At 39.3% G+C, this 20,676-nt stretch overlaps 1 protein-coding gene across 2 annotated transcripts in view; it reads right to left on the bottom strand.

Moving 5' to 3' along the window:
• Positions 1-20,676, bottom strand: part of LOC124403314 (protein unc-13 homolog A) — a 50,196-nt gene that overhangs the window by 19,667 nt on the left and 9,853 nt on the right. For both annotated transcript variants that reach the window (XM_046876991.1, XM_046876992.1), the window contains exons 4-20: positions 17,503-17,620; positions 15,794-15,917; positions 14,571-14,641; positions 14,423-14,477; positions 12,545-12,574; positions 9,780-9,993; positions 5,357-6,439; positions 4,886-4,988; positions 3,494-3,540; positions 2,734-2,812; positions 2,599-2,604; positions 2,329-2,403; positions 1,970-2,189; positions 1,259-1,486; positions 1,029-1,170; positions 673-842; positions 297-412 (exon numbers count right to left, since the gene is read on the bottom strand). In XM_046876991.1, coding sequence (XP_046732947.1) covers positions 297-412; positions 673-842; positions 1,029-1,170; positions 1,259-1,486; positions 1,970-2,189; positions 2,329-2,403; positions 2,599-2,604; positions 2,734-2,812; positions 3,494-3,540; positions 4,886-4,988; positions 5,357-6,439; positions 9,780-9,993; positions 12,545-12,574; positions 14,423-14,477; positions 14,571-14,641; positions 15,794-15,917; positions 17,503-17,620 — 2,881 coding nt within the window. The remainder of the gene's footprint in view (positions 1-296; positions 413-672; positions 843-1,028; positions 1,171-1,258; positions 1,487-1,969; positions 2,190-2,328; positions 2,404-2,598; positions 2,605-2,733; positions 2,813-3,493; positions 3,541-4,885; positions 4,989-5,356; positions 6,440-9,779; positions 9,994-12,544; positions 12,575-14,422; positions 14,478-14,570; positions 14,642-15,793; positions 15,918-17,502; positions 17,621-20,676) is intronic.

The raw sequence follows: 20,676 nt of genomic DNA, 5'->3' as shown, positions 1-20,676 counted from the left end.
CCCTGCATGCTAGGCTTTCAGGCCCTCAGGGAAAGTGTACAGAACTGTTTTTAACCAAAATAAAGGTACACATTTTATTTTTCTCGAATAGCCCTAATCAACAGAACAGGCTGCTGCTGCAACAAAAGTGATATGGCAGCCTTGACATTGGAATCCACCAACTTCCAGTTACACTCCCACATGCATTGAGCTATCACTACAATCCACAGGGAAAATTGGATTATAATACATTCATTCATTCTTCAGTAAGTTGATCCTGATCAGTATAAAGTACAGTACAGTGTATCTCAGCTGACCTCATGTAGGCAAGTGTACTGGACATGGTATGGAGCCACTGTCTCCTCTCCTTTGATTTCCACACTGATGTGCATGCGGATGGCTCCAGACACGGCCGATTTATCTGTGCGTTTGTCTGTGCAAGGAAAGGGGGAGGGCAATGACAGAGAGCAAGAGGGAAAGAGAGAGAGAAAGAGAGAGAAGAAGAGAAAGCCAGTTCATAAATTAATCTCCCTCTATTCTTAGATCTTTCTTATTTCCGCTTTCATTAAATTCCCTCAGTATGATTCAACTTTCTCTCTCATTCTTTCTCTCTCTGTCTCACACACACACACACACGCACGCACGCACGCACGCACGCACACACACACACACACACACACGCACGCAACTCACCCAAGTTGTACCACACGTCCATTTCTCCGCTGAGAGTCCGGACCTCGATGATGGTTTGACCCAAGAAGTCATCAGACTCTCTTTTGAACCTCTGCTTCACACGAGATTTTATGTCGTCGTCTTCGTCCCACACTCGCACCTTTATGCGATCTGATGAATTGTGGCACTCGCTAGCAACATAAACACAAACTCTGTATTTGTTTTGTACTTTGTACTATTTAAAATGAATGTTGACAATGTTATATGATTCCACCATTAGAATTTCTTCATTGTACACTAAATAGTAAACCTGTTTTTAATGACAGACAATGCAAATCAGGTGATAAGTAACAAAAAAATTTTTGAAAATGACTTACAAGTGGAAACTCTCTTCCCAGACAGGATTGAGGTTTCCATAGATGGTTTTAGTCCTTTTCTTAGTCTTGCCCACCTGGACTGTTACGTAGGGATCACTGGAGCCAGTCTTATCCTTGGCCTGCAGTCCTTGAGCACAGACCACTAAAAAAAGGAATTAAAAATGTTTAATCTTATTAATCCAGTAAAATAAATTCAATCAATTCATTTCAAGCAGATTTATTGGGTTTACCTGTAATGCTGATCTTGGCTGACCATTTGGATGTGCCGTCGAGAACACTCTGCTTGATCTGCTTCATCTGGGTCCCATGGGTTGCCTTGACCACACCGAAAACCTCCTGGATAAGCTCAAAGATCTCAGGTTTGTTGCGTTCGCGGATCTTCATGCGGTCCTTTAGGACCATGATGATGTTTTGAGTGCGGTCCTCTGCACCGTGCTTTGAGCTCTTCTCAGCAGCTCCTAAAAACATTAAGTACAGCCAAGAGTCTTAAGCATTAGATAAAAGCTAGCATAAGAAATGGTTTGCTAAATGAGGAGAAAATCAGCTTCAAATTCAAGTTGAGATTATGACTAATGACTCAGTACAAGCCTACACAAGAAATGGCAAGAGCCCTATATGTCCTTCACCAAGTGACACATTCGATATTTCATTTTAAAATTAATTGACGTGGCAATTACAATTCAATTCATTTTTATTTGCATAGCGTATTTAAGAATTCACATTGTCTCCAATAACCTTTAATTAGATAAAGCTGTTATATTGTTGCATAAAAGAATGGATTAAATGGAAAGTTTAGTGCCTATAAGTGCCCATAGTGCCTTTAAATCACCATAATGCCTACACAATTTGCTCAGTTTCCTCACAATGTATGCATGCATTACAAGATATTCCCACTGAGATGGTTTAAAGCATAGACTCTGTAGCATATCGTGCTCACTCACTCTGTAGGCAGTCGGCATTAAGCAGGTCCTGGCACTTGTCGTGGCATTTGACCCCACACTCGGTGCAGCGCATGCCCTGCCGGGCGATACCCCACAGCAGCCCCTCACACTCGTAACAGTAGGTAGGTGTAGTGGCTGTCCACACTTCAAAGTTGTGGGGGGTCGTGCAGGAGATGGGGTAGATCAGAGCCTGCAGGGTCTTTTTATACACGTGACTCTTCTACAGTAGTTGCAAATAGAAAGAGGAAACAGATTGTAATGTGATGCTTTATGGACTAGTTCAGTGGATGCCCAAAAGTGAACCACTGTCTCCTATAAGTTGAAGACATATGGCCAGACATGAAATGCAGAACACTCACCAGTTCCTCATTGTTGAGCGTGCTACATGCCATAGCAGATGTGATTCCAGCTTTACGTGAGTTCTGAACCAAAGACTGTATTTGGACACACATTAAAAAATTTTATTTAGACCTGGGCAAAGTTTCTGGGGACAACACCAAACTGGTATGTTGGTGAGTGAGTTGCTGAAATTCAGCTGAGGATGAGACTAATTTCTAGGTTGGGGTCTTGTGGTTACTATTTTCTTTACGCTTTTAGTTTGTAGTGCATAAAAGGTGTCTGAAACTTACCATAGCCTGTATGAAAGCAGGAGCAGCGAAAGACAGGGGGAAAAAAACAATGTTATATTCAAATATGTCATTTTCTGCATGCAAACACACAAAGAAAAAAATCATTGTGAAGATTTTGACTTTCAGGCCACTCACTAGATCCCGGACTAATGGGATGGCTTTCCTCTTGCGTAGGTCAGGCATGCTGTCTATGCTGTACAAAGCTCCCCCCATCCTGCACAAACCCGGGAAACAAAATAAATCTCAGCACAAAGTCAGAAATTGAAATGGTAAAAACATCTTTCTCTTTTCATGAGCTAAGCTACATGAGCAGCTACACCTCACAGCTGTGCTCACATTGTGACTGATAGGTCTCCTGACCAACAGTGTCTAAACTATACTTAACACATACAGTTTGCTGAGTCAGGTCCTAGTGTTCTTATTGAGTCTCAGAAGGCCTACACTTTACCTTAATGCCTAATAACAGAACATTGCAATAAAGCTGTAAGAGCTGAGTGGAGGGGAGTTTGAGAAATATTTCCCTCTTGCCACCGAGAATATCTTCCTTAGATTAAAACAATAAAACTAGTGTGTGTGTGTGTGTGTGTGTGTGTGTGTGTGTGTGTGTGTGTGTGTGTGTGCATGAAATGTAATACCTGAACAAACCAGTGAATGTCTACTGTATTTTTCAACCTAGAAATAATAAGGAATAATTCCCAGCAGGAAGCAAAGAGGGCATGTGTGAGTAAATCTATGCAGAAAAGAGCTATTAGTGCTTTCTTATGATTGTATTACACTGCCCTGTGATGCAGCATGGTTTAAAAAGACACGATTGCTTGGCTTGCTTTCTTTAGATTTCATGACTTTGGTAAATACTTCATTGAGTAAATAATTGACTTTGACATGTGTTACTTACCCGCCCTTTCCAAACCAAAGAGATTGAGAAACTGTTTCTCCCCGTTCCTGATATAAAAGTGAGAGAGAGAGAGAGAGAGAGAGAGAGAGAGAGAGGAGAAAGGGAGAAAGGGAGAAAGAGAAAGAGAGAGATTACAAATGTATTCCTGCTGACATGAAGACTCTCTGGAGAGCACTTCACAAACCCTGATTAGGCTTGACCTACAAACCGAAATCAACATATTTACAGCACTCAGGGAAGCCTCCAATTGTAGTGAGGTGCACAGTTACATTTAGGCCAAACCACAACAATCAACAGGATCCACACACTCGGCACAGAGCTACAATTTACATGCGCACCAATCATATTGGGAAGCATGGCAGAAACCATTGAATCACAGTCTGAAGAAGAAAAACATTTTCAGGAAAGATTACATTCTCTTACCTTTAGGTGAATTACACACAAAAATAATTAGGCAATCACTGTAACAGCAATCTGTAATCTGAGGCAGGTTTGGATTATAATTTTCACCTTGACACCATTTCATTAGTGTAAACTATAATGATTGGTTGTAAATAATCTAAATAAATAATTTGAAGTCTCTTGGCAAAGAGTAATATCATGGATGATTTAATTCTACTCTGCCCGGTTCATCTGTCAGTCCAGCAACTGATTAACGTACTGCAATGGAAGGTGAGAAAAACACTCAGGATTATAGATGTATAATCCTGTAGTTGTTGTCAGTTAAAATAGGAAATTAATTCATGCTTCTATAAGCTCTTGTGTGCACACAAATGCTTAATATGCAGACCTTCACAAAACCACCACACAACTTATATACCACCGGAGCACACCCACCTGACTCTCGTCCGAGCATGGCCCATCTGAGTGAACATGCAAATCGCTAAAGCAATGAAAAGAGGCTGCAGAGAAAACAAAATGATGGGATACAGACAATACAAGAAAACAGCCAAAAATAACAGACAAAACAAAAGAAGAAGCAGTGTGACAAAAAAATCGCATGGCAGCAGTTATCTGTAGTAGTTATAATATCAGCAAGACAAAGGCTTTTTAGCATTATTATACTGCAAATGCATTTTTATAAAACGAGGCTCATATATAAATCCAAGCGCATCAAGCCAAAACATCATAGTGAAATAAACTTTGTAAAGAAGACCAGGCGGTGATGTGAATTGACTGTTGTAATGACTGTTGCCTTGAAATCCATCTCAAATGGATTTCAGGTTTCCATCCAAGACATCCATTCAGAAATCAATAGTCCATAGATCATGCATTACTTTAGCATACACTTAATTCCCCTTTTGATTTAGCATCCAGATTCAAGATTCATGGCCACCCCTGAACCTCACCCACAATAGCCCATGAAGAAAATAATATTTTTAATAGGCCTACCTCCTGCAGCTGCTGTTGGACCTTGTTAAAGAGCCGTAGCCAGTTCTCTTTAGCTCGTACTGCTGGGTCTACAGGCTCTTTCACCTCCTCAATTTCTGGCTTTCTAATGAGATATAAAAGTGTATTCAAGCATTAGCAAATCTTTGATTCAATAATCACACTAATTTCTGTATTTGTACAAGTTTTTTTCACCCATGTGTTTGATTTAGATCAAAAACTTTGGACACCTGGATACCAAACATCCCCTCTGAAGGTACAGATTCCTACAGGGTTCATCTGCAAAACTAAATAAAACTAGGCAGGTTTGGGTTGAACCTACATTATGGACTTTAACTGCTTAAGGGCCGCAGCACTGCTCAACAACTCAGTGTTTACCATTTAAAAATAATCACGATAATGAAAACCAACAATGCAATCCCAAACTAATTTTTTCCAAATTATTAAAGCAATGTATAGGAATAAAAACAATACCTGTCTGGTTCAGGCTCTGGTTCCTTCTCCTCTGGTGGTGTTATTGGAGGTGTGATCTCCCTTTCTTTGTCCTCCATAGAAGCTCCTTCTTCAGCAATCTCCTCATCCTTTGGAGGTGGCTGCTCGTGCACTGGAGGTTCCTCAATGACCTGTGGTTCCTCTGTTGGTGTGGTTGGCTTGGCTACAGGGGATAAAGGTTGAGCAGTGGATGTTGGAGGCTGGACTGGAAATTCTGTGGGTTTGGCTGTTGCTGGAGCTGTTTGCTGGACTCCAGAAGCAGGAGGTTGAACTTGTACTGCTTGGGGCTGAGGCGCTGTAGGTTGCGGTTGTGGCTGTGGTCTTTGAGATTGTGGTGTGGGTGCAGGAGGCTGTGAGGACATTGACATAGAACCACCCAACCCAAAAACAGCAGTTAGAGGTTTGGCCATAGCAAAGAAAGACTGAACAGATGGAATGGGACCTGTAGAATGCTGTTGCTGGAGAGGTGGCCTGGCTTGCTGTTGTGTTTGGTTGGGTTTGTTTGGAGCTTGATTGGCTGGTGGTTGGGTAGGAGTTTGATTTGATGGCTGTGTAGAAGCTGGACTGGGCATCTGGTTTGCATTCTGGCTCTGTGGCACCTGCTGTGTTGGTGGTTGCTGATGCAGGGATGCCTGTTTCTCCAGTGGTGGCCTGGATGTTGATGGCACAGCCAATTTGGGTGCAGTGCTGGTAGGGGTAGGGGTGTATGGAGGCTCCTGATCTTCACTAAGAGCCTCATCTACAGGGTACAGATCCTCATCATGGTAGTTGAAGTCCTCCTCTTCACCTTCAGACATTTCAGCATCTTCAGCGTATGGGTCAACATCTTCTTCATAAAAGGCACCTTCCTCGCCACCATCCTTGCTGTAGGCACCCTCATCACTGTAGGCACCTGTTGTCTCGTCTGGTTCCCAGTCGGGAGAGCCTTTACTGTAGGAGACGGATGAGTGGCATGAGTGGTAGGAGTCATTCTCGTCATACAGCTCTCTCTCACCATATTCTTCCTCACTTAGCTGTGAGCTGCAGTGACTCAACTCTGCTGATGATGCATAACTTCCTGCCGGACTAAGCGAGAGAAAGCAAGAGAGAAATATGGAGAGAAAAATTACTATATGCATGAAGGCTCGGAGAGGATAGCACTGTTCCTCAAAATATTTTAAAATAAGTTTTAGTGTTAAAAAATGGTTGAACTTAGGAACCTCACTGAAAGAAAAATCTTTTTTTCTACATTTACGTACTAACTAATTCTATTAAAATAGGTTGTCCTTGACATACCCTATAATACACTTTGTATTACTTTAAGCTAAAACTGAGACAGAGATGAAAACAAAAACTCACACATATACCCCCGGTATACACAAGTTTTTTTTTCGGTCAGAGAGAGAGTTGAGCGAGAGAGAGAGAGAGAGAGAGAGAGAGAGAGAGAGAGAGAGAGAGTTGAGAGAGAGAGAGAGAGAGAGAGAGAGAGAATAAAAAGAGGTAAAGATTGAAGGAGGACCTAATGCATCTTTTGATATTGTGAAACAGAAGCAAACCCAGATAAAAAAAAAATCATAGCATCAGTCTAAAAGATGGAACTACTTTTGGCAGTTGTGGGATGACTAAACCGGCAAAATGTTAACAACACACACACACACACACACACACACACACACACACACACACACACACACACACACACACGCTCACACGCACACACACATGCACACACAAATCTCTCTTTATGCCTTCATTCTGCCACCAGCTATTTATGCATCAACACAATGCGGAAAAGACCTTGGGAGGCTTCGTTTCGGAAAAGCACCAGCTATTCCCAGTGTGCCAGGACTGTTACATCATGCTGAGTGGGACTCAACCAACTGTTAGGATATTCCTGCATTTTGCCAGCAAAAGCACCTTGTTCTATCGACACACTGAAAGCATGCAATAAATAAAATACTGTAGACAGACAACATTAAAGCAGTAAGTAACATAATAATAAAATTTTAAATATGGATTACACAGTCATGAGGAATTCCTGGTAAATCATTTATTCAAATACTGTTCCTGTAATACTATTTAATGGTCATTAACATCATACAAATCATACAACAAATTATATGCTAAATATGTAGGAAAATATATTTATTGTACACTGGCTTTTTGACCTGGCCTCCATTCTTCATGTTTTAGAATAAAGAATAGCTTTGTTACTCAAGTAGGAGATATAGACATAAAAAAGCAACAAAGATGAGTTACATTCTTTCAATTCTAGTCTAATTTAAAGCAAAACATTTAAATAAATACAAAAATAAAACCAGATAAATTAGAGCAAAATGTTTGAGAAAGGAAAAAGAAAATGAACAAAAAAAAAGCTGAAGAAAGACACATTGATTAAATATGATGAATGAGCCTATTAAATACAGAGAAAAGGGAAAGGAAAGGAAAAAAACACCCACCCTCCCACTGACCCACATGCACTTAAACGTACCCGAGTTAATATACACCTGTACACATGCCTTTGCTAACACATGCATTAATGTGTTAGCTGTATCATATAACATTCATACTTGTACATTACTATATCATGTCAATTGAGCATATTATCTCCCAACATCATTTGCACAGTATATTGTATATTACTATATATACATATTTTATTACCTACTGCACCTTCTGTACAATGTTCACCCTCACCTCCATACTTATGGACCCCATACCCTTATTTATCACACTGCTATTTATTTATTGTAAATAGGCCACTTATTCACTTCTAGTTAGATGCTAACTGCATTTCATTGGCTCTGTACATGTACCTTGAACAATGACAATAAAGTTTAATCTAATCTAATCTAATCTAATCTAATCTAATCTAATTCATCCTGGATTTAGGCATAAAGCAAACTGCAGGGCAAAAAACACACTCACAAACACCTTGAAATAGGCCAGACGATCCTGTCATCACCTGCTCTGTTGAATCTACACTCCAGACAGCCACATCAAAATGAGCTGCTAAAAACCGCTTAAACAATGAACATGTTTTTCCCTCCAGCTACAGCCAATTAGCAAAACATGTTTTGACTTTCCCTTTAACATTGCTCTTTGGTTTTTATTTCCAAAGGGCTCATAAATTATTAGTTTAGATAGCTAAATAAGCTCCTCCGATTCCTTAATTTTTATTATTGTCACGTTACGGCAACGAAAGCGGATGCAAGGAAGATATTTTATTTTATAAATGCAAGCATTAATAACTAACACGAAGAAAACAGAACACAAAGTAGCAAAGAAACCATAACTTAAGCATGAAGACCATGACCATGAAAAAAACACCAAAAACAACCAGGCTGTGAAAGGTGACTCAGGTGACAATCACATCAAATGCAGGGGCTGATAGGAGATGTGAAGCTCCAGACATTATTCTGATGTAGATTTTTATTAACAGTTTTCATTCTAACAGGTAAAAATAACAACCAAAAATAGATTGGGAGTCACAAAGAAGTGTGTAAGCACTCCACTACAGGCTGGGCGATTAATAACATTATTGTTGTTTTAAAGACTTTACATCATTTGCAGATTTGTGATAGAAGGGTATCTTTAAGAGTGAAAAGGAAAGTTTATAAGTCGGTGGTGAGACCTGCTATGTTGTATGGTTTAGAGACAGTGGCATTGACAAAAAAGACAGGAGGCGTAGCTGAAGGTGGTAGAGTTGAAGATGCTGCAATTTTCATTTTGAGTGACGACGATGAACAGGATTAGAAATTCGTTTATAACGGGTACTGGGCAGGTAGGACATTTTAGAGACAAGGTGAGAGGAGCAATTTAGATGGTTTGGTCATGTGCAGAGGAGGAACATAGGGTATATCAGTAGTAGAATGCTGAGAATGGAGGCAGGTGGAAAAGAGGAAGACAAAAAAAGAAGAGGTTATGGATGTGGTAAGAAAAGACATGCAGGTGGTTGGTTTACAAGAGGTAGATGTAGAGAGCAAAGTGGTACGGAGACGGCTGATTTTCTGTGTCGACCTCTAACTGGAGCAGCCAAAATCATTTGGAGATACATAGATAAGTATAGGATATTTAGCTAAATATGAGAGTGCATTTGAATGTTTTATTCATGTGAACAAGAAACAAGAAGACAGCACATAAAAAATGGATCAGCCAGTGAGTCCTTTGAGTCTTTGAATCAATTTGTCAATTGTTTAGAGTCGGAGAGTTAATTGGATCATCCCATTCAGGAAAGTCCCAAGAGCTATATATCAAACATTGATAAGATGCTCACAAGGATTTTGTCCACACCCTTAATACACCTTTGGGTGAAACCAGGATCAATAGGCAAATCATATATTACAACCCAAACCCTGTGTAATTATTATTCAGGACCAATAACAGCAGGGCACATGGGGTCTCTCTCTCTCTGACTATCTCTCACCTGATTGCTCTCTGGTGGTCGTAGTCAATGATGTCAGAGCCATGAATAGAGCGGGTGTAGGTGGTTCGGTTGGAGCGATGCTGCTGACCCATGGGATACTGGTGGACGGAGGCATTTGGCTGTGATGTGCTGTAGAAGGGTGGTGGGATGCTGTTACTTGTCTCACTGCGGTAATCGCTGTCCCGGTCATCCACTGCGCTATCTGGGTCTTCATCTACAGTGAGGAAAATAAGTATTTGAACACCCTGCTATTTTGCAAGTTCTCCCACTTAGAAATCATGGAGGGGTCTAAAATTGTCATCGTAGGTGCATGTCCACTGTGAGAGACATAATCTAAAAAAAAAAATCCAGAAATCACAATGTATGATTTTTTAACTATTTATTTGTATGATACAGCTGCAAATAAGTATTTGAACACCTGAGAAAGTCAATGTTAATATTTGGTACAGTAGCCTTTGTTTGCAATTACAGAGGTCAAACGTTTCCTGTAGTTTTTCACCAGGTTTGCACACACTGCAGGAGGGATTTTGGACAACTCCTCCACACAGATCTTTTCTAGATCAGTCAGGGTTCTGGCCTGTTGCTGAGAAACACAGAGTTTGAGCTCCCGCCAAAGATTCTTTATTGGGTTTAGGTCTGGAGACTGGCTAGGCCACGCCAGAACCTTGATATGCTTCTTACAGAGCCACTCCTTGGTTATCCTGGCTGTGTGCTTCGGGTCATTGTCATGTTGGAAGACCCAGCCTCGACCCATCTTCAATGCTCTAACTGAGGGAAGGAGGTTGTTTCCCATAATCTCGCAATGCATGGCCCCGGTCATCCTCTCCTTAATACAGTGCAGTCGCCCTGTCCCATGTGCAGAAAAACACCCCCAAAGCATGATGCTACCACCCCTATGCTTCACAGTAGGGATGGTGTTCTTGGGATGGTACTCATCATTCTTCCTCCTCCAAACATGTTTAGTGGAATTATGGAATTATTATTAGTTCTATTTTGGTCTCATCTGACCACATGACTTTCTCCCATGACTCCTCTAGATCATCTAAATGGTCATTGGCGAGGTGCCTGGACATGTGCTGGTTTAAGCAGGGGAACCTTCCGTGCCATGCATGATTTCAAAGCATGACGTCTTAGTGTATTACCAACAGTAACCTTGGAAACGGTGGTCCCAGCTCTTTTCAGGTCATTGACCAGCTCCTCCCGTGTAGTTCTGGGCTGATTTCTCACCTTCCTTAGGATCATTGAGACCCCACGAGGTGAGATCTTGCATGGAGCCCCAGTCCGAGGGAGATTGACAGTCATGTTTAGCTTCTTCCATTTTCTAATGATTGCTCCAACATTGGACCTTTTTTCACCAAGCTGCTTGGCAATTTCCCCGTAGCCCTTTCCAGCCTTGTGGAGGTGTACAATTTTGTCTCTAGTGTCTTTGGACAGCTCTTTGGTCTTGGCCATGTTAGTAGTTGGACTCTTACTGATTGTATGGGGTGGACAGATGTCTTTATGCAGCTAACGACCTCAAACAGGTGCATCTAATTTAGGATAATAAATGTAGTGGAGGTGGACATTTTAAAGGCAGACTAACAGGTCTTTGAGGGTCAGAATTCTAGCTGATAGACAGGTGTTCAAATACTTATTTGCAGCTGTATCATACAAATAAATAGTTTAAAAATCATACATTGTGATTTCTGGATTTTTTTTTTTAGATTATGTCTCTCACAATGGACATGCACCTACGATGACAATTTCAGACCCCGCCATGATTTTTAAGTGGGAGAACTTGCAAAATAGCAGGGTGTTCAAATACTTATTTTCCTCACTGTACATGTGGGAAGTGAATGTTAGTTAAATGGATTTAATTTCACACGCGTTTGCCTTTTAATTCACAAAACAAAATGAAAAAGAAAATCCTGTTTTCCATTAACATGTATGAATGTTTTAGAACAATGGATTATACCCTTTTAAAATGAGATTACCACAAGAGCTAAATCTGGCCCTTGGGGAGGAAGAAGAGGAAGACTGTGACTCATGTAAGAGTGGAGCGTGGTGCTGTGTTCAGACTTTAGTATGAGTCAAGCCTCTTATTAGTATTATGCTCTGAGACGAGAGCCAAGATCAGGTGCGGGGTGGCATGACAAATGGGCCGACTGGACCCTCGCCAGCAAGCCCATCTGCTAATTCGCACATCAGCAAAGGTGTGTGTGGGATGCAGTGAGTGTATGATCCACTAATGCTTTTTATTTTTTTTTTTGGTAATGCTGTTGAAAAGAAGCCTCATAAATGATATGCATTATATTGATTTCTAGTTATTATCATGTTATTTTCATATATGCTACATAAGGAAGGGTGGAATTACTGATATTAATCAATATTTCTTGTGTTTAAAAGATTTCATGTGGCTATTCAACATATTTTAAAACTGCTGCGATTATTGTGCTATGTTACTCTATTTTTTTACGCAAAGGAGAAAAATAAACAGGCAAGTAACATTTGTAGAACCCGAAGAAACAACATAATTGATTGTCTTGGCTATTATTCACCAGAACATGTAATGACTGATCTCTTCATTCGAAATAAAAAAATACTAAATATTGTTTTACTGTAATGCATTTCTTAGCCACGAACTTTGTTGTATAAACTGTGGTACATTTACAATCGGGGGATTTTGGTGTGTGTGCCCTGAAGGGAAAAAGGCATATGGATTATTATTAGAACAAAAATAACACTTTGTCCATATCATGCAGCTTATTGACTCTAAATGTACTCACTCTGCTGGTCACCCCATAAGTTCCAGTTACCTGGTAGAAAGCAGACACAAAAAGGATGCTCAGTACATCTTCACTGTGTCAAAGCAGACCATAAGGTTTCAGCAAAATGATCATTTTGCACTAAAAAAATGAACTAAAACTAGTAAAATGTATATATATTTTTTTCAACAAGTTCACTGTGATGCCCATGCTCAAGTTTCTTTACTCGATCTTTGCGGTATTTTAAATATCCCTTTACAAACTGCCCTTTAAAAACATTTATCTGATTTAATTTAGATTATTGCTGAATTTCATAGAGCCAACAGGGGTACTTTGATTCCTGCCACTATTTTTGATTAGTATGTGGTTGTAGTATCAGAAAGGGTGAAAAAAAAAATCATGGGAACGTTGACATATACACTATATGGCCAAATTTTGTGGTCACCTGATCATCAAATCCTTATGTGCTTGTTGAACATCCAATTCTTTGCTGTTTGAATGAGCTCCACTCCTCTGAGAGGGCTTTCCACTAGATGTTGGAATGTAGTTGTGGGAATTTGTATTCATTCACACAGAAGTGCATCATTGAGGTCAATATATATAACTATAGTGAGGAGACCTGAGGAGCAGTTATTGCTCCAGTTCATCCTACAGGGTTTCATTACATTTGAGGTCTGATATGATGCTTTTCAGGACACTGGAGGTCTTTAAATCCAACCTTGGTAAACCATGTGTTCATAGTGCTTATTTTATGCATGGATTGTTGTCATGCTGGAACAGGTTTGGGCTTCTTAGTCTCAGTTTTAAATATTAAGGCTAATAATGCGATACAGTTGTGTGCTTCCAAAAGTGTGACATATCAATCTACATATGAATGTGTTGAGTAAACATATAGTGTATATTGTAATTGTTATTTCAATTGAATTTGAAATGTAATGTGAGCTGCCACTGGCAAAATGACATAATTAACAAATCACTGTTGTATCCAGGAAGTAAAGCAGAAGAAAACATCTAAAACATTTAAAAAAGAATCAACTTTGGGATAGTAACAGTAACTCTTGATGACTCATAGCACAGCAGATCATGTCATGTTTTATTCCTTACTAGACTCACCCCACTGATCTTTCGCTCTCTCCTCAGCTAATGGAGTGGAGGAAATCACACAGCCTTTATTATAGATGGCTGTGATTCCTCGCCAACCTGTGAGTAACACAGTGTGAGTCTGGCTGGTAGCCAGTGACAATCTCAGTCTGTCTGCCACAGCCAATGACAGACCACTTGAGTGTGGCTTAAAGGCCACTGGGACCTGTGTCAGCACTGCATCAGGGAATCGGGAGAAGGGGAATCCCTTCATACTGTGATCTTGAATGAGCTGGTGTCATTTACATTCTCCTTCATATATGTAGTAATAATAATAATAATAATAATAATAATAATAATAATAATAATTAATTATAAATTAAAATGTAACTCTTTTATACGTATTGAGGTACCTCCAGGTTGACAACCTCATATCTATAACTTGATCAAATCTATAATGTATGAAATCTGACAATGTATTTTACAAAGAATTATCTGTAACTATTCAAACAACAATGTTCACAAAGTAGAAGCACCAACTACTGAATAAATAAAAAAAATTTGGCCCTTGCCGATTATTTCACAGCAAAAATCCACATCAATTGCTTCCACACTAGAGAGAACCAATATCGGTTGAGTGTAGGATTGCATAATCCAGGCACGTCTAAAAGCCTTGTGGTGAAGAGAGATTCATTTGAGGTCGCAGGGGCTTCTACATGCCGGAAGCTATAAGGTAACTCGACCTATCACTTTTGCTTTGAAGTCTGAGAGAGACAATTTTGCATTGATTTTACAAGGTTTTTCTTGTGTGTAACTCACAGCATTGGCCCCCAGGAACAGGAAGTGGCCTCTCCTGCTGCTCCTGGTATGAATACTAGGACAAAAGGCACAGATTGATTGGTTAACAGTTATGACATTTTCAGGAAATTTGAATTATTTGCCCTCATTAAGAGGAGAAAGAACTTACATCCTGGTCTCTCATGGCATTGAGCTGTTCCAGTTTCTTAGCCCAGTAGCGAGCTTCCTCTTCAGGGATATCTGCAGCAAGGAGCACATACACATCAACACTCATGTTTGCCTTATGAGCCTTGTGAGGATGTTTTACTTACACTAACCCAAATCTCAGTAATCTTAGCAATCAAAAGGAAACATGTAGGCAATTTTAGGTTATAAAACAAAAAAACATAAAAAAAAAAATCTCTTGGGATGATTGTTTAATTGTCATGGAAGCGTTTGGGTTTCTGTTTTCTTTAAGGGTTTTCGTTTTCTAAGATTAGGTCACCAGATATGACGTTACAGGACAAAGAAAAAGTCACATGACACATGATATAATGAGTATGTGATGCTCATAGGCCTCCGCCTGGTTATTTAATGATTCCCTCATCATTATAACTGTGGCCAATGTCATTGTAAATTTTTATTTTTTTTTACATTTTTACGTATACAACAAACTATGTGCTGTAGGACTTGTCCAAATTCCTTTGGGAGCAGATGAGAGTGGGATTTCTTGCACGCACCTGTCTACCGTGCTTGCACATGCCAATAAAACATACACAACCCCAACTACCACATGCACACATTTTTACTTTGTTTTTTTTATTTTTTATGAAGAACCTGCTGTGCCCTTATGCCAACACAAATTTCTAGCCAAGAACAAAAAAGTGGGGGTCTCCAGTAAACAGATACATATGCAGTGCTGTTTCTTTGAGAACCTTTTTTAGTAGGAACTTACTGACACAGAAAGATAGTACATGGATTAATAATGACTCTAATGTAACTGATTTCTGTCTCTTTTTAAATATTTGTGTTTTCCAATAGTTACACTGCAGAAATACAATTAGCAGCACCACCGGAACCATTTACAAATTCTAACTTTATGTCCAGTTTGTGTGAAGTACAGTGGGGAAGCTGCACATAGGGGAAGGGGAGGTGGTAGCTCTGTGATTAAGGCTCTGGTATACTGATCGCAAGTTAAGGGGTTTAGGTCCCAGTATCGCCAAGCTGCCACTCTTGGGCCCTTTATCAAGGCCCTAAACTCTCTGTGCTGCAGGGGTGCTGTGTCATCTGACCCCAGATTCCTAAGGATATGCTAAAATATTGTTTTACTGTGCTGTAATGCATGTGTCACAGACAAAAATCCCCCTTACATGTTGTTATTATTTAGGTAGAAGTGATGAATAATGGTCTTACCCAGTGGCAGTTCGAAGCGTGTGTCGAGCAGAACCCGATGGAATGTTGGATCTTTGGTTCCGCAGATCTCATTATCATCCATGATAACCTGGGAGTCTAAAGTCAGCCATTCACCTGGACCTTCCTGTTAGAATACACACACAAAATGATGTACTGAGAAATCTCAGATAGTTGCACAATCCTGTAGAAACATGACATCAGATTTACTGATTTATGTGGCTTGATGTTAAAATCATGATTATTTATCACAGTTTAAACAACTTAGGTACCTAAGTGCAATACATCTCTGAATCACAATAGGAATTCCAAAGTAGTTTAATGTATGTGTGTGTGTGTGTGTGTGTGTGTGTGTGTGTGTGTGTGTGTGTGTGTGTGTGTGTGTGTGCTCTTGAGAGAAAATAATCACCTTTAAGGCAGCTGCATTACACCACCTAATAGTTGATTAATAAGGCTTTGACTATTAAAAACAATAATTTGCCAATAGTTACATTCTTATTAAATATTTAACAGCATATTATTTATTATACCGGTTTATTGTCCCATTTAATGTCATGAAACATTTATGAGACAAGTCAGTTCCTGTTATTTGTTTTGTATACCATTCCCAACCCTTTTTTCTCCCTCTCTTGAAGCTAAGATTAAATGTTAAAAAACCTGTAATTGTTTCTGTTTTCTAAACAGAAGTCAATGAAAATAAGTTGTTTCTATAGGAAATAGTGTTTTTACTATACATAAATATAAAGCTGTGAATAATCTTTATAGGTATCAAATAAATCAAGTAACTAGATTTAAACAAACCCAATGATTTTACAGTCAATGAAGGCCAAAGCACTTCTTCATTACCAACATTATTATACATTACAATCCACACTTTAACATCAGTAAGAACATGAAACAGTGAGTATCTACACTGTCGTTATTACTCCAGTTAGAATCTGGAGTGGAACCACATTAAAAAACTGGACAAATTCCAAATATTGTCCTCTGTTGTCATCACTGCGATAAACACATCTCAGATCAGCAGTTTTTTTTTTTACTGAACAGAGCAGGAAGGATACACAAACATATTTATTGAAGTCCAGAAACAGGCCAGGTGAAATTCAGATTCATAATTGAGGACAGGAGATATTTTATTTATTGTTCTCAAATGTGGAGGAAAAAAAAAAGAAAAGCTCCTGCTCATTTATAAAGCAGGACATAAAAGCTGCCAATTGCCTTGCTTTAAAGGAGGAAGCCAGTGCGTGCTTATGTAACTGTCCCTCGGCAGCTGGTGTGTGTGTGTGTGTGTGTGTGTGTGTGTGTGTGTGTGTGTATGTGTGTGTGTGTAAGAGAAAGTGATGGGTGCACTGCTGAGCTCAGCTCGAATATAAACTCATTACACCGGGACTTTCACTACAGCATGAAATGAACTTAAAATGAAATTTTAAGTTTGCATTTGTTTAAATATAAAGTTGGATGCAGTACTTTGAATTTGTGTAAAATATGTTAACGATGGGATTAAAGCGTCAGATTCAATTTGTCAGAATGAGGCTCGAATTTATTTTAAGCAGCAAACGAACACGCTGGAAAAGCTGCAAAACCTTGTTTCTTTCACTTCATAAATTTCCTGAATCCTTCATCTTTATAAAGGCTTTATATGATATATCTGTTATAAATTAAACAGCGTGCAATGTTTGTTTAATGCTTTGTGGTCGGTGCCGTCTCCTTACTTCATTTGATTGGCGGATGCTCTGCAGTGGGATCCAGACAGTGCCCACCATGGTGTCCCAGATCAGACCCTTAGTCCACACCTCCACCGTCAAACCCAGATCTAGCCGGTTTATCTCACTGCACATGAAGAAAAAGAGAGAGAAGTTTTTCTATTGATAATTCTTCCTTTCTTAAGGATCGCACTTTTGTATTTTATTTTATTTGTATTATTTCTCTTCTTACGCATTATGTTTAATTATTTACTTCACTGACAAAGCACTAGGGGATGTTCATTATAATTAACAATACAAGATTTCTTCATATTAGCAACATTACTAAATTAAAGAAAAAGAGGGAGGGTGAGAGAAAGAGCGACAGCTCCAGAATTATAATGTTGTCCTCATATTATATTTAACAAGGGATTAACATTGGAACTGGGTCGATGATATTGCCAGCAGCGTGCTGTGTTGATTTTGTAAGTACATTTCTTTTATGTAATTACATTAACTTGCATTATAGAAAATGCTAGCGGGTAGAAAACAAAGCTGAGGGCTGGGATGCAAGGGAAAGAACCAACATGGCTCAATTACAACACAGCAGGATGTAAATGTATTATTTATTATTTAAATGAAAGAGGGAGATGGGAGGAAAGAAAGAGAGGGAAAAAAATGAATGGGATGGAGTAAGTAAAAGACAAATTTAAAAAAACAAACAGAGGCAGATGAAAGCTCTATAGCACAGTTCTATACGTTTATGGGTGTGGAATGAAATATCAATACTAACAAAGACATACGAGGAATAAAAAAAATGAATTTTCTTGCGCTTTTTTATACTAATTTGCAACCAAATTATTGACTATGTGTGATTATTACAAACAGCGATGCCAACACATTAATCTGCACTAAGAAAAAGGACAAAAATGCATTCATGTGTACAGGTTTTTGGCGAGATAATCATTAGGAATTGATGAAATAAGGACCCATTCATAACTCTCACAACTCATTCAAAAACTGAAATTATTCTTATCAGGGCTGGATGGAAAAGCTGGTTTGTGATGGACTTTAACAGGAAACATGGCAAGCACCTTTCACAAGAAACCGCTGCCAAACTTATTAATAATTTTAAAAAGACTGGAAGTGTTGCAGACCGACTAGAAAATGAGTCCACAGACGTCTACTGAGAAAGCAGGATCAGCTTGATGCTGGTGCACATTATCATCTGTAATTCTCTATATTTAGAGATTTTAAACATCGAAGAATAGGGGGAATAAAATCAAGAAACATTCATGTAAAATATGAATACATTTTACATTTGTAAATCAAGCTGAATGCTTTGTAAGGTTGTTTTATTGGGAACTTCTTACTACACTGCTGCAATGTTGCATAATAGGCTCAAACATCATGACTGCTTTGACACATATGTTCTTTAAGGCTGCTCAGAATAGACGTTCTTTCTCGATTGAAGGTGGCACAAAGTGTTTTGCCATAGAGCAACATTTTAGAAAAACATATCAAAGCATCAGGGAATGGGGTCATGATCAAGGGCAACGTGATGTGAAAGATCTTGTTACTGAGTGAATTTAATATGATTTAAGTCATGTTGAAAGAAAAGATTTCATTGCCAATATTCCAGCTTTTAAAATATAACTAAAACCAGGAGAAATGGTATTTTTCTGGTATGTGATGGTACACCCCACTTCAGTGCAAGCATCTCAAATTTTCTTAATTTTCCAACCGCAAAGCTAAATCGATGACAACCTGCTGATTACCAGAGCTACACCAACCTCAGCTTTTATTTCTTTTGCATTATGAATGTAATGCAGAAGCATTACATCATGTGCAACGTGTTTGAGAATGAAGCTAAATCTACACAGTAAGTATAGGCTGGTTATTTAGCCAAAGAAACGTATTATCTGATGAAACTGTATATTTGCCATAATCAGATCAGGTTTTTGATATAAATGGAGCTTGCAGTGCCTTAAACCACTCATTCATCACCCGTAAGGTAGCAGTGACGTGACTTATTGAGTGCTAATTATGGGCCTGTAGCTGTGGGAGTGTGTGTGTGTGTGTGTGTGTGTGTGTGTGTGTGTGTGTGTGTGTGTGTGTGAGTGTGTTGTTGGGGTCAGAAACTATTAACATGTCCCAGATCTCACAACATAGTAGTGAACCTCCAGAGAGCCTCATTATATAACAAGCACTTTGCCATGACAGCACTTCTATCCCAGTGCTCTGATGTCGTACACACACACACACACACACACACACACACACACACACATCCATGCATCCATGACACTTCTCCTAGCACATTCGAGCACTAACAAAATGAACAAGGGTACAGGAAAGCAAGAGAGGAAATGAAATTAAGCAAGATGGGGAATGAGGGATGTGTGAATGAATGGGCTGAGAGGAGAAAAAGGGAGTGGGAATTAAAAACGAGTGCAAAAAAGACAGAGGCGGAGAGAGATGCGTGATTGAGTGAGTGAGTAAACGATGGGGGCAGTGAGGTAGAGGGAGGTGAAAGAGTGCATAGTAGAGAGCGAACTAGAGAAGCTGGACTGCAGGAGTGTCTGTGTGAACAAGCTTCTGTTGGTTTACGCTTTATTCACGGAATCCTGGGAATGTAAAGGGGAAAAAAAAATCTATTTTTGCTTCTTTTTTTTATTGATCGAGTCTTATAAAAGCAGGCCTGTCATGTGAAACGTATTTGAGGATTTATGCAAACCAAACATGAAGACCAGATATCTGTGAGTGAGTCTACCCTAGCATTCATTCACATATATATTTGTATTTGTGGCATCTGGGAAAACCCCTCAGCTAGAGTAAAAAAGACAAATACAAATACTAGGTGGTATCAAAAGATTTTTGAGACTGATGGTGGTAACTGGTGCTATTCTGACCACGTGCTTTACCACATCTGTGTGATGATCATGAACAGGAAGTTAGAACAAAAACGCAAACGGCTTAAAGGTTGCCATTTTGGTACCATTACAGAGATCCAGTGCAAATCGCAGAAGGTGCTTGACATGCTTAGAAAAGAAGACTTTCAGGACTTCCAGAAATGGCAGGAACACTCAGAGCTCTTTACTGCTGTGAAAGATGGCTATTTTGAAGGTGATAGTTTGTAAACATAGAAACATAAAGTACTTTCGTGTAACCAAAGATAGTTTTTAAACTTTTTGATACCACCTT

The sequence above is a fragment of the Silurus meridionalis genome, chromosome 20, assembly GCF_014805685.1.
Source record: "Silurus meridionalis isolate SWU-2019-XX chromosome 20, ASM1480568v1, whole genome shotgun sequence".
Classification (NCBI taxonomy): domain Eukaryota; kingdom Metazoa; phylum Chordata; class Actinopteri; order Siluriformes; family Siluridae; genus Silurus; species Silurus meridionalis.
The sequence above is the reverse complement of the archived record's forward strand: the minus strand, read 5'-3'. Positions and strand labels throughout refer to the sequence as shown.